This window comes from Myotis lucifugus, unplaced genomic scaffold, assembly GCF_000147115.1.
Source record: "Myotis lucifugus unplaced genomic scaffold, Myoluc2.0 scaffold_376, whole genome shotgun sequence".
Lineage (NCBI taxonomy): Eukaryota > Metazoa > Chordata > Mammalia > Chiroptera > Vespertilionidae > Myotis > Myotis lucifugus.
Genome location: NW_005871424.1, coordinates 453588 through 467093, shown reverse-complemented (window position 1 = coordinate 467093; position 13506 = coordinate 453588). Strand labels below are relative to the sequence as shown.

At 48.0% G+C, this 13506-nt stretch overlaps 1 protein-coding gene across 1 annotated transcript in view; it reads right to left on the bottom strand.

Moving 5' to 3' along the window:
- ABCC1 (ATP binding cassette subfamily C member 1) overlaps window positions 1-13506 on the bottom strand; it is a 106026-nt gene that overhangs the window by 73817 nt on the left and 18703 nt on the right. Inside the window, exons 6-7 of the mRNA XM_006101666.2 lie at window positions 6750-6811; window positions 5048-5179 (exon numbers count right to left, since the gene is read on the bottom strand). Coding sequence (XP_006101728.1) covers window positions 5048-5179; window positions 6750-6811 — 194 coding nt within the window. The remainder of the gene's footprint in view (window positions 1-5047; window positions 5180-6749; window positions 6812-13506) is intronic.

Here is a 13506-nt window from a genome sequence, read left to right as displayed (position 1 = left end):
TAAGGGTTTTGAAAAGAGCTGGGACACCTCTTCCAGGAAGCACAGAGCCTCGAGATAGCCAGGGCGGGTGGGAGAGCAGGCGGAAGGGCCTTGGACCCACCAAGCAGCATTGAGGAGCTATGGATGGCTTCGTCTGTCGTTGGTAAATAAGGACTTCCATCTTTTGGCAAAGGTGAAATCTCACACTTAAAATGGTCTTAGACTGACTAAAATTCCACATTTCTGGATATACTCTGAGCGTGATCTTGGACCCATTCCAATGTAACACAGAAGGGCAGGCTTGATCTGCAATCACGGAGAAAGGATCTTACCAACTTGAGGCACGTTTCCACCACCACCACCTCTCAATGAGCCCCTCCTGTGAAAGCACAGCCCTGCAGGATTTACACGTCACAAGTGCAAATGATTCAAGATATTCTTTCTATGTTATCTTTTGTGTGTGTGTGTGTGTGTGTGTGTGTGTGTGCTTTTCCTTCCTCAAAAAACACAGGCTTCGAAGCCTGTGTTTTGCAAATTTGCATTCTCTGATGGTCCTACTCACTGAGCCAGAGACCAGACCTTCTGTGAGGTACAGAACAGTCCCAAAGGAAGAACCCGGTGGGCATCCACGCAGGTGGAAGGCCTAGAATTACCTAAGTCTAGAATCCAATGCCATCTTCCGACATAAATCCATACAGAGTGTGCATTTTCTTTCTTGCAAGTTTAAATATGCCTCAAATTTTTCTTTTTTTTTTTTTTTTTTAGAAATGCAATGACTGTGCAAATTAGGGAAAGACTCTATTTGGTTAGGAACTTGGCCAAGCGTTGGTGACCACGTAGCAAACTCCTGGTCTGTGAGGCGCTGGTGGATCAGGTCTCCAGAACCACACACCAGTCAGCTGAGCTGTTGCAGACAAGTCTCCCCTTAGGAGCCAGCAGCGACTCCTTGGTTCTATTCTACTGCACGCCTGAGCATTTACACACTGAAACACGTGTCGTTTATTATAAGTCCCTCACCTTTTAGTTTTCCTTTAAGGTCTAGTGAGAGCATTAGCATTATGTTGATTTTTTAAATTGGATATGTGGTGCGTGGTTTTTATCTATATTTTTCCTTAAAGCTGAGGAATAGAGTGAAGAAATAAAATGGAGTCACTAGAGTTGAACGGCTAAATTCCTAAAAACAAGCAAGTTGAGGCCTGAGGAAACAATTCCATTCCTGTTTGAACTATCCTGGGAACTTATCGATTGAGGCAGTCAGACATGAGCAGAGCAAGGACGATGGGCCAGGTACAGAAGGTCACCAGGGTGGAAAGCCACGGATGCTGAACAAAGGACAAGTGTAAGATGGGACCTTGCCCCGGGTGACCTTACCTCATGGAGCATATCGCCATCATGTGTCATGAGGTTTGGACCCCTTGACCGAACTCCCTCGAGATAACATCTAGGCCTCAGTTATATTTCAGCTCCAGGCCCAGAAAAGCAAAAGCAGACAAGCTATGCCATAGCTGACCTCAGAACCAGCTGCACTGAATAATGACCCCTGACCTGTCACCAAGTAATCAATCAGTGGAAACCCTGACCCTGAAAGGACACACCTGGAAAACCCTGGGACCTGACCCTGACCCTGAAAAGACACACCTGGAAAACCCTGGGACCTCTCCTAAAATCTCCACCCTCAAAACCCTTAGGAGAGCACCCAGCAGCATGCCCGTGCCTTTCTCCGCCCCCTCTCCCTCCTCTTCCCCCCAGGTGTGTCACCTTTACCTTCCTCACTTCTAAGCTCCAAGGGCCCTTCCTTTACCTCTATAACTTGTTTTCTACACTCAATTCTTCTACTTCTATGATTTTCCAAATAAATATTCTCTGACAGTTTGAGTCTTGACTCTGAATTCTTTCTTGACCTGACCTCAAGAACCGAGGCTGCTGAACCCCAGGTCCAGTCTGAGCCCCCGTGTCAATACCTGGATATACATCAGACCTCCAGGTAACCCTCTCATCACCCCTGAAGGACTAAGGAAGAACGTTCACATATCCAAACCACCTGACGTCCAGGATCCAGACCAGCCGTCATCTAGAGCAGCGTTCACCAACCAGTGGTCCGTGAGGTCCGAAAAGTTGGCGACCACTGCTCTAGAGGATTCCCATCTCGGACCAATCCAGAGGCTAAGAGGGCAGGACTGACACTTCTCAAGAATGTACCGTTTACTATCAGGACTCTTAGCTTTTCTTTCTTCTTGAAACCGAGGGTCCTTATGACTTGGAAAAAATTTAGTTTTAAACCCTAGCACTAGAAATCCTATCTCTTTCTTCTCTGTACCCCTCAGAGACCTAGCCTCCCTCCCCCATAATCAGCAACCCCTGACACAGCAGAAGACAGTAGCCCAGACCTGACTAATGATCACAAGGCCCGACCCTCTGGCAGGCTCAAGATAACATCCTGCTTGGCCTCAGCTATGTTTCAGCTCCCCTGGCGTCTTTCCCGCAGACCAGACCGAGGCACTCTGGAGCAGACCTCAGAACTGTCCTCAAGACCTGAAGGAATGATCTGTTATCCTTACCTCCCCTTGGAGCAATCAGCCCCCAGCAGGACCCCACACCCCTAACCTGCGATGTCTTGTGATTCTGCCCTATGTAATCTGAACCTACAGGCCTTCGGCAGTCTGGTCTCAAGCATTAGCTTCCCATCTGGCCGATTCAGTATTAAACTATTTTTCTTTCTATACTGAGAACTCCTGCTCATGCATTTCTTTGGACCAGTGTGTGCAGGCCGACGGACTCATAAACATTGGGGTCCCGGTAACACACTCTTGGGTACTGCCTAGCTGTGCTCCTGGTTTGCCGATCCTAAAACCCTTAAATAAACCTTTATCATTTATTTCTAGCCAAAGCCTCCAGACTCTTTTTGAGTTCATTTGACAAATCCAGTAAAGGAGCTGTGACAAAAGCTTTGTCTTCAAGGGGATGACGAGTCTGAAGGGCTGAGAACCACTGCTTAACATGCATATTCGGGAGAGCTTTGTTTTCTTTTGCTTTTTATTTGTTATTTGCTATTTGCATTCCTTTGTGAACCAGAGACAATTAAGTAAAACGGTCACCCTTTCTTTAAACACGACCTTTTAACATACAGCTTTATTGGGGTGTCACTGATATACGATCAACTGCACATATTTAAAGTGTACAATGTGCCCTTACCGGTTTGGCTCAGCAGATAGAGCGTTGGCCTGCGGACTCAAGGGTCCCAGGTTCGATTCCGGTCAAGGGCATGTACCTTGGTTGCAGGCACATCCCCGGTGGGGAGTGTGCAGGAGGCAGCTGATCGATGTTTCTCTCTCATCGATGTCTCTAACTCTCTATCCCTCTCCCTTCCTCTCTGTAAAAATCAACAAAATCTATTATAAAAATAAATAAATAAAAAATAAAGTGTACAATGTGATGTGCTTTGACACATGTATACACCTGTGAATCCACCAGGGAAAGAAAGATAAAGAACACATCCATCACCCCCAAAGGTCCCCATCCACCTCTCTACCTCTCCCCCATCCTGGCAACCACCGATCTCATTTCTACTCTACAATGGGTTCCATTTTCTACAATTACATATAATGGAATCACCCAAGATGCACTCTTATCTGGCTCTATTCACTCGGCAAAATTATTTTGAGATATTTCCGTGTTGTCAAGTGTATCAAGAGATAATCCCTTTGTATTGTTCAGATGCATTCTTTTATGGCTACACCATGTTTTGTATGTCTGTTCCCTTGTCAGTGTATGTTTGGGTGGCTTCCAGCTTTGGCCCTCGCACACAAAGCTGCTCTACAAGTCTTTTATGAACACGTCTCCAGTTATCTTGGGTTACACACCTAGAAGGAGAATGGCTGGTGGTACAATAATTGTTAAATTTTTTAAAAACAGCCAAACTCTTTTCCAGAGTCACTGAAGTTTTTATAGTCATGCCAGCAGGAACCACAGTCCACCATGGCCTTCACCTACAGGAGGCCAGGAGGCTAAGAGAAATTTCCACTCCATTTTGTTAAACTCAAAACTATTTGATAGAAACCAATGAAGCACTGCATTTTAAAAGGTGGGGATGGGGTGGGGGAGAGGGGAGGAAGCAGCTCAGACCTGACTTTTGAGAGGAGTCACCCAAGGCTAAAGAGAGGAGCGAGAGGGGCTGGGATGTCGAGACCAGAGGCCACGAAGCCAAGCCAGACCCCCTGCCCGGCTGCCACTGCCTGCTCCCCAAAAGGCCCGGGACACCCAGCAGCCGAGCCGGCACAGGCTAACACTGGTCTCCAGCTAACTAAAGAGGCCTCACTGCAAGAGGCCACACCCTGAAATTCCTAGAACAGGACTCTCCTCTCACCCACACCATGTCCGTCCGTCCATCCATCTGTCCATCAATCCACAGGGGTTACAAGTGCTAGATCTGGTCTTTGGGAACAGAGCAAGTGACCTACATGCCAGTGACCTATATGCCAGTGTCCTGACCGAGGCAGCGAACTCCCAAGCTGAGACCCCCTAAAGGCCAAGGTGCTGATGGAGCCAGCACCCTGTAGGTGGCCCACATTGAGCCCAACGATTCAGTTCTCAGAAAGTTCTCCCAGGGAGGATGCAAGCACCCAGCCTAGCGAGCAAGATGAATAAAGAGCCTGCACAACAGTACCTGCCAGGGTCTTCACAGGGCTTATCCAATGACAGACAACTTATCGGGTGATGTTTATCTCGCTGAATTCTCAGAAAGCCCTCTGCCTAGGAAACAAAGGCTCCAGCGCAAAAAAGGGACTCAGGCAACTCTGAGGCCCCAGGGTCTCTCCCTCCAGGGTCTCCCCGTGATCCCCCTTCCCCAGGGCGGCCCCAGGGTGGTGACAGAGCAGAACTCACCGCGTGCCACTGCCCTACCTGAAACCTCTTCCTTCTCCCGCACGTGGGGCCAGACCCTAACTCCCTCCCATGGCCCAGAGACCCTGCAAACACTTCTCCTGCTTCATCTCCTCCCGGTGGAGGAAGGGGTGAGCGCTGGTCCCAGAGTGGGTCTGGCTGCCCCCGTGGCGAGAGGACTCGCACTTACTTTCTGGATTTGGCACATTCCTTCTTCCAGTTCTTGACCAAAACGGGCACAACTTGTTCCGACGTGTCCTCCTTATTCAGGGACCAGAGGTCAGCGCTCTCCAGGGGCTGTCGGTAGCCCCGGACCATCAACCTGGGCAGGAACACGAGGAGGAGGCGATGAGAGTCGAGGAGAAGTGGACAATGGCCCTCGCTGCACACGCCCGCCACCGCCACCTCACGGCAGCCCCCACACCAAAGGCAGCTGAGCGACTGGGACAATCTGAATGTGGACGGCCATGTGGGTACATTGAATAATTATTGCTAAATTCTGTCAGGTCACCGAGGAAAAACGGCCTCATTGTTTAGAGATACATACAGAATATTTAGGAGGGAAATACCAGGATGGCTCCAATGTACTTAAAAAAATGTTAAGGCTAAGATGGCAAAGCATTAAGAACTGTTAAATCTGGGTGGTGAGCTTTAGTGAGGTTTATTGAACTAGTCTTTTTACATGTGTGAACACTTTCATAATAAAAAGTAATCCTAATAGTTTTAACTTGCTATTTTGAAAGAGTTTCAAACTTTCAGAAAAATCACATGAATTGTACAAAGAATTCCTATCTGCCCTTCACCTCATTCCCCAGTTTGCTATATCATTTCTGTCTCTATAAACACACTTGTGCGAACACGTTCTTTTCTGAACCGTCTCAAAGTAGGTTGCAGACTCTAAACACTTTACCCCTAAATATCATCCATCCCCCTAACAAAAAGGACATGTTCGTATATAACCAGAGAACAATCATCAAACTCAGAAATACCAGCATGGATGGCATAGCCCACAGTCCATATTTAAATTATACTAACTGTACCTTGCCCAACTAGTGTGGTTCAGTGGTTGAGCATCGACCTAGGAACCAAGAGGTCAGCAGTTCGATTCCCAGTCAGGGCACATGCCTGGTTGTGGACTCAATCCCCAGTAAGGGGGCATGCAGGAGGCAGCTGATTGGTGATGTTTCTCTCTCATTAATGTTTCTCTCTCTCTCCCCTCCTCTCTCTCTCTAAAAATCAATAAAAACGTATTAAAAATTTAAAATTATACTAACTGTCCCAATGGTGTTCTTTAACAATAATCTGAAAAATAATTAGGTCTGAAAAATATTTAATTTAAAAAAATTTTGTAAAAACTTTATAAAGACAAGGAACAATGCTGATCAGGGGGGAAAAAGGTTCAAAAAATCCCCAGGAAGATGCTGACAATGTGGGGGAGGGGGAGGAATGTGCAAAAAAACAAACAAACAAAAAAAAAACCCAAACACACACACCAAAAAAAGCAGAAGAGAGCTTATCAGACTGTTGACTGTGGTTGCCTTCTGGTGCTTTCTGTTGTTGATCTATGCATGTTTCTCTTACCCACATTTCCTATGTTGCATGTATATTATGTTCCTGATGGTGAAGGGTTTGAAACAATGGCAATAATAGTAATTATTCCTAATGTTAAAAATACCCAAACCCAAAGCTAAGACAAGAGCATACAGCTTCTAACTGCCCCAGGCCAAGCCGTCCACAAGGGTTCAAGTGACTGTGGGGACAAGGTCAGTGTCTCTGAGACCCATGTCCGGGGCAGGCACACTGAGGGCACAGCTATGCCACACACTCCCTCGCCCCCGCCCTCCGCCAACTCCTCTCTTACCCCCACCCTGGGCAGGAGGGCCAGGCCTTACCCCGTGATCCACCAGAAGGTGATCCTGGAAAGGAAGGACGCGCCAGATTCCGGGCAAGGATTCTAGAGGAGAGAAACACAGGGTGGGGAGGACGAATGATTCCATGTCTCATGTATGATAGCACTTGGAAGCCCACGCTTCCTCCCAGAGGACCAGCAGCCACTCTCACGCCACTAATTTGCACCCTGAAAGGAAGCCCCTCCTGAGCCTTAAATAAACCCATGGCAGCTCTCCCAGTTTCACCCAGCAAATATTTCTGAGTGTCCACTAAGTGCAAAGATGGGACAGTGCCTTATCTTGTATCCCCACAGCAACCCAATGAGCGTGGTGCTACTGCTGTCCCCACTTCACTCCATGCGTCCTTTCATTCGTTCATTCATTCAACAAGTATTTTCTGAGCATCTACTGTGTGCCTAGCACCAAGTACACAAATCTCAACAAACAGACATAAGCCCCGATACACCACGGTGGTAGTAGTAATGAGAATAACAACAACATCACCTGCTAGCATTCTCTACTAGCTATTGCTCTATTCTGAGCTCTTTACACAAATTATCTCAATCAATCGTCATAACCTCCTAATGAAGTAGGTAAAAGCATCAACCTCATTTTATAACACAGTGGGGCTTTGACTTACGAGTTTAATTCGTTCCGTGACGGAGCTCGTAACTCAAATTACTCGTATGTCAAATCAAAAGTGAATGAGTGAGACACGTGATGCTGGGCTGATGTTGTGGCGTTCACTGTGACGTTCGCTGCGCCAACTAGTGGTGGGGTATCTGAAGCTGGCTCGTAACCCGAATTTTAGCTCGCAACTCAAAGCAAAAAATCAGCCGAGAGACGGCTCGTATCTTGAAAAACTCGTTAGTCGGGACACTCGTAAGTCAAGGCCCCACTGTAGAAGAAACTGAGGAGCCCAGGGGTGAAATGACTGGCCCAGGGTCCCCAGTGGGAAGTGGCAGAAACAGGATGTGAGCTCCAGTCAGGCCCTAGAGCAGTGATGGCGAACCTTTTGAGCTCGGCGTGTCAGCATTTTGAAAAACCCTAACTTAACTCTGGTGCCGTGTCACATATAGAATTTTTTTGATCTTTGCCACCATAGTAAAACAAAGACTTATATTTTTGATATTTATTTTATATATTTAAATGCCATTTAACAAAGAAAAATCAACCAAAAAAATGAGTTCGCGCGTCACCTCTGACACGCGTGTCATAGGTTCACCACCACTGCCCTAGAGAGAGACATTAATAAATGATCCCGTGAACAAATACAAAACTGCAACTGCGATGGGGATCACAGCCTAAAGGTATGTCAGTGGGATCACTGGTATCCTCCTGGGCTCACGATAACTACGAGAGCCGACAGGGGCTGGGGCCTGACCCCGTAGGGAGGTCAGGGAAAGGGCTCCTGGGGAAGATGTGCAAGGTGAGGTCTGAATATCGAGTGCAGGACAATGAAGTAAAGGGGAGCGGCAAGGCGGTTCCGCAGTGAGAACAGCATGTGCAAAGGCCTGGTGGTATATGACAGCATAACCCCTCCAGGGACTAAGAGAGGGGTGGGCAGTCTGCGCTGGAGGCCACGTACGGAATTTGGGTCTTCATCCAAAGGGCTATGGGAACATGGACAGATTCTCAGCAGGCTCTCAAAGAACCTCTATCCCAAAGGCACAGAGACGAGCTCCAGTTCAACAACACGCAGACAAGGGAAGGGACGGCAGCATGGAGCCTCTGGGATGACACACACGGGCCGGCTCTCACTGCTGAAACGTTCAGGTCTAAATTCTGAACTACCAGCTTTAGTGAAGGGGGTCACCGTGCAGCGATGAGCTCTTCGGCTGAGGATGGTGCTCCAGGTTCCAGCATTTTTCAAAGATGAGGCCTTGAGAGACCCCCGGGACCCAGCAGTTTTCCATCGGGGCTGGGCGCACTTTTAGAAAACACCGTACCTGGGCCCCCCCCCGCCCCAGATTCTGATTAAGTTGGTTTGGGGTGGGACCGGGGCATCTGAGTCTTTGTTTTTTGCTCCCACAGGCTCCTTGGCAAAGTGGCTGGGCAGGAAATGTATAAGATAAGCCTGTAACACCTTGTAACACCCAACACCAAGGAAACTAAAGCTGAGTAGGATTGCTAAAAGGCCTCGGGAGCAATCAGGCGTGGCTCCCACTGGCCCACAAAGGGACAATCTGAGCTGCCAGAAGGACAGTAAACAGAATGAACTGAAACACATCCCATGTTTAAATACACAAGTTCATACTGACACTGAAAAACACACACACAAAACCACTTCTTGATGTCACCGATAAAAGATGCTAGTGAACCAAGTCGTTCTGAACACAGAAAACGGGTAGGAAACAAGCATTTCCCCCGCCTTTGCTAACTAACCTACACCAGAGGGGGACCAAAGAGATGAGGGGAAGTGTCTTTGCATAGAAAGAGTCCAGCTCATAAGTGAAGGAATGATATGATGTAAGAAAGTGCACCAGGTTGCAACCACAATAGAATATGGAAATATTTGATGACATTAAAGATAACAGTTGTAGTGTTTAAAATCATATTCTTTTAGATACTATCATTGGGGCAAGTTGGGTAAAGGGTACACAGGAACTCTACAATTTTTGCAAGTTTTTGTGAGTCAAGTTACTTCAAAATAAAAAGTTATTAAACATTTAAAATCCCTGCCCTGCCCAGTGTGGCTCAGTTGGTTGAGTATCATCCCATGCACTGAAAGGTCACTGGTTCAATTCCCGCCAGTGCACATGCCCGGGTTGTAGGCTCAATCCCCAGTCAGGATGCATGTCGGAGGTGGCCGATCAATGTTTCTCTCTCACATCAATGTTTCTATCTCACATGGGTGTTTCTCACATTGATGTTTCTCTCTCTCTAAAAATTAATAAAAATTTTTAAAAAATATATCCTCGGGTGAGGATTAAAAACAATTTTTTTAAATTCCTTATCTTTCAGAGATACATACTGAAACCTTTACACATGCGATGCAGGGTAGAGTCCAGGGCAGTTCATTTTACTATGCTATCCGCTTTTGTACACGTGAAAATTTCCATCAAGACAAACTTCCCCAGTGATTCAAACACACATCCTGGGCTGAGAACCACCAGACTCCACTCTGGGGCCACAAGGCCTGGGGAAGTTCCCAGCCCTGGCAGCCACAGATTCACCCAGCTGCCCAGGGTCCCAACCCAGACCAAGGGTGGGGTCCTGGCACCAGTATATTTTTAGTGAAATCAGTCAGATGCAGCTGGCCAGGGACCTACATTCCAGACCAACCTGAAGCAGAGTAAGTTCACACTGTGGAGCCAGACAGACCTAGGTTCAAATCCCAGAACTGCCATTTTCTAGCTGAATGACCTAGGGCAAGTCCTTTCACCTCAAAGCCTCAGTTTTTGCATCTGGGAAATGGGAGCAGTTTGTCCTACTGCTCAGCCTACCTCACAGGACTACAAGGAGGAACAAGTCAAATGAGGTTCATGGGACTCTGTTATAAGCTAAATTCTTCCAACCTAAGGCAGCAATATTATTCGTGGAGGAGGTGGTGGTATTTGCTCTGTAGGCTGTTGTTGTTTTTTCCGGAAGTGGGTGGATTAGGGAATCACCAAGGCACTTCAAGTGTGGCCCAATTCCTACCCATTGTGAAAAGTTAAGCAGTGCTGGCAGAGAAGGGGTGGGGCAGAGCTGGTAATGACTCATTTATTTCTTGAGCAAATATTTAGGGAGGACCTGCCTATATGCCAGGAGGCAGCTAAGGGGAGGGGACAGAGCTAGGAAAGAGAGAACACCACATAAAAAGTCCCAACTGAGGGGAAAATGGGCAGGAAGCAAACCAAGACCTAAGTAAATATGTAACTACTAGCGGCCCGGTGCACGACATTCATGGATCCCTCAGCCTGGCCTGTGCCCTTTCACAGTCCAGGAGCCCTCGGGGGACGTCCGGCAGTTGGACATCCTTAGCGCTGCAGCAGAGGTGGGAGACGCTCCTGCCACCACGGCTGTGCTAGCCAGCCGTCAGCCCGGCTTCTGGCATTAAGCGTCTGCCCCCTGGTGATCAGTGTGCATCATAGCTACCGGTGGTTCCACCGTTCGGTCAATTTGCATATTACCCTTTTATTATATAGGATAAACAATGAGAGCTGAAACAAAGGAAAAAAACAGGGTGTCAGAGAGAGAAGGAACACGGGTGGCAGACAGGGTGGCTCATGTGTAAGGCAACACAGAGCTAGGTAGTTAGAGGGTACGAATCCAGCTCTGCCACTCAGTAGCCATGGGAACTAGGACACGGTACTTGGTGGTGCTGAGATTGAATGAGATAAAGCATGTTAAGTACTTAGAACAGTACCTGGCACAGAGTAAAACTCAAGAAATGGTATCAGTAGTGTTAGTATAAGTAACAATAGTGAAAACAATAACATCACCTTCCATTTCCCGCAGGCCCGTCACACACGGACCCCTGGACCAGATGCTTTATATCCGGTCAGCGAACGAAGGCCCATGGGTGGCCGCTGGGAGATAAAGTTGTACTGGGACACGGTGATTCATGTACAAATGTCCGTGGCTGCTACAAGGACAGAGTTTAGCAGTTTTGACAGAGACCATGTGGTCTGCAAAGCCTCGATAGTTACTATCTGAACATGTCGGCTGACCCCTGCTCACACCACATCTCATAACACCGTAGGACACAATGATTATTAAAGGGGAAACGAGAGCTCAAATGACAGCCTTCTGCCTCCAAACCCAGTCTTCCTTCAGTCTTGGCATCAGCGTACAGGTGTTCAAGTTAAACCTTGCACAAAGAGGCCTGGCCAACGGGGCAGGTGGGGGCTGAAATGCATCCCGTGCCAGTTCGACAAGACTGTCAGGTCCCGTGCCAGGGAGGAGCTCCATCAGCTTAAAAGAAGCAGGGCCTGTCTCAAAGTCACCCACCCAGGGGAGATGAGTCATCCTTTTCTAATTTGCACAGACGCAAGGGTGTTAGGCACATACCCACAGGGTCCTCACAACCGCTGGCCTTCTTTCAAACTCAGGCAACTCCAGCTGTGGGTCAAACACGAAGCAGCCTGTGGCCTGAACAACCTTGCACAGAAGAGACCGTAAGAATGATGGCCCAGAGGGAAAACACTAATCCTCCCTCCAGCTCCTAAAAATCCCAACTCCTGTGAGAAAATTCGCCCTGCAAATTCCATGAGGCCGGGTTATTACCACGAACATTCCAGTTTCTAATGTGTACACTCCGAGGGCTTTGTCAGATTCGTCTCCCCAGCCCTCCTCCCTCCAAGGGATCCAAACACAGATTTTCAGATTACCGCAAGTCACGGTGGTCTGACACAGGGTCCCCATCACCAGCACAGAGAAGCAAATCTGTCTCGACTGGGAACCACTTTCTGGAAGTCCCTCTCTGAAAACAGACAACTGGAGTGCTTCAGTAGCCAAGAACTGATAATAATTTAAAAAGAAGAAGAAGAAAGGGGCTCATGGATGAGGATGCAGACAGCAGACCATTCCACCGAAACCAAGCAGAATGTTCCGGTGTAATTCATTAAAAGCAGAGCTGCCAGCTTGGGGTTTCTGGCCTCTGACACAGAAATGGACTGACTCCTGACCCAGGACGGAGGCTTGTGAACGGGTGCCCCATTCATTTAGAAACGAGAGTAATTCACACAAGCCCTGGCAGAGCAGGCGGAGAGAGCCTGATGTATGCAAACAGAGCTGCGTTCTTTGGCATCGACATCTGGCTCTGGGTGATTTGGCCAGAAACCATGGGGATTAAACCAATTTGATACAAGAGCCCTGGGCACTGGTTCTTTGAGAATTACTCACATCCATTACCTCTCACACAGTGCAGTTTGGGGACCTTGCCCAGGTCCCCACACATCTTTTCTGGTTTAGAATCTGCCTTTAGTTTGCTTGTCTGCCGGTGACTCCCACTCTGCATTTCCTAAATGCCCAGGAGTAAGGGACGAGTAAGACAGGAGGATAGCTGAGAGAAGGAGTTTTTGAAATGTGGCCCCGTCACCAGCATCCACAGTGCCAGGGAATTTGTTAGAAATGCAAATACTGCCCAGTCAGTGTGGCGCAGTGGTTGATTCCCAGTCAGAGCACATGCCCGGGTTGCAGGCTCGATCCCCGGTAGGGGGCGTGCAGGAGACAGTCAATGGATGATTCTCATCATTTTATCTCTCTTCCTCTCTAAAATCAATAAAAACATATTTAAAAAAATAAATTTGACTATTGGGGCCCCATCCAGATCTACTGACTCAGAAGTTCTGGGTGTGGGGCCCAGAGATCTGTGTTTTAACAAGCCCTCCAGGTGATGCCACGCCTGCTCAGGCATTGGAACCCAGAGGGAAGGCTCTGGATCCAGCCTCGTGGCTGAGGCAAGACACTTCACCACTCTGGTCCTCCGTGTCCCCAGCTATGAAACGCGGGGAGCCCTAGCTGGCTTGGCTCAATGGATCGAGCGTCGGCCCATGGACTGAAGGGTCCAGGTTCAATTCCGGTCAAGGGCATATACCTCAGTTGTAGGCTCAAATCCCGGCCCTCATTAGGGCACATGCAGGAGGCAACCAATCGCTGTGTCTCTTTCACATCGATGTTTCTCTCTCTGTTTCTCCTCTCCCTTCCACACTTTCTTAAAAAAACACACAAAACAATGGGAAAATATCCTAGGACGTGGATTAACAACAAACAAAAACAGGGGGAGATTCATAATTCCGCCTCATTGGGTTGCTTCCAGGATCAATAAACTAAT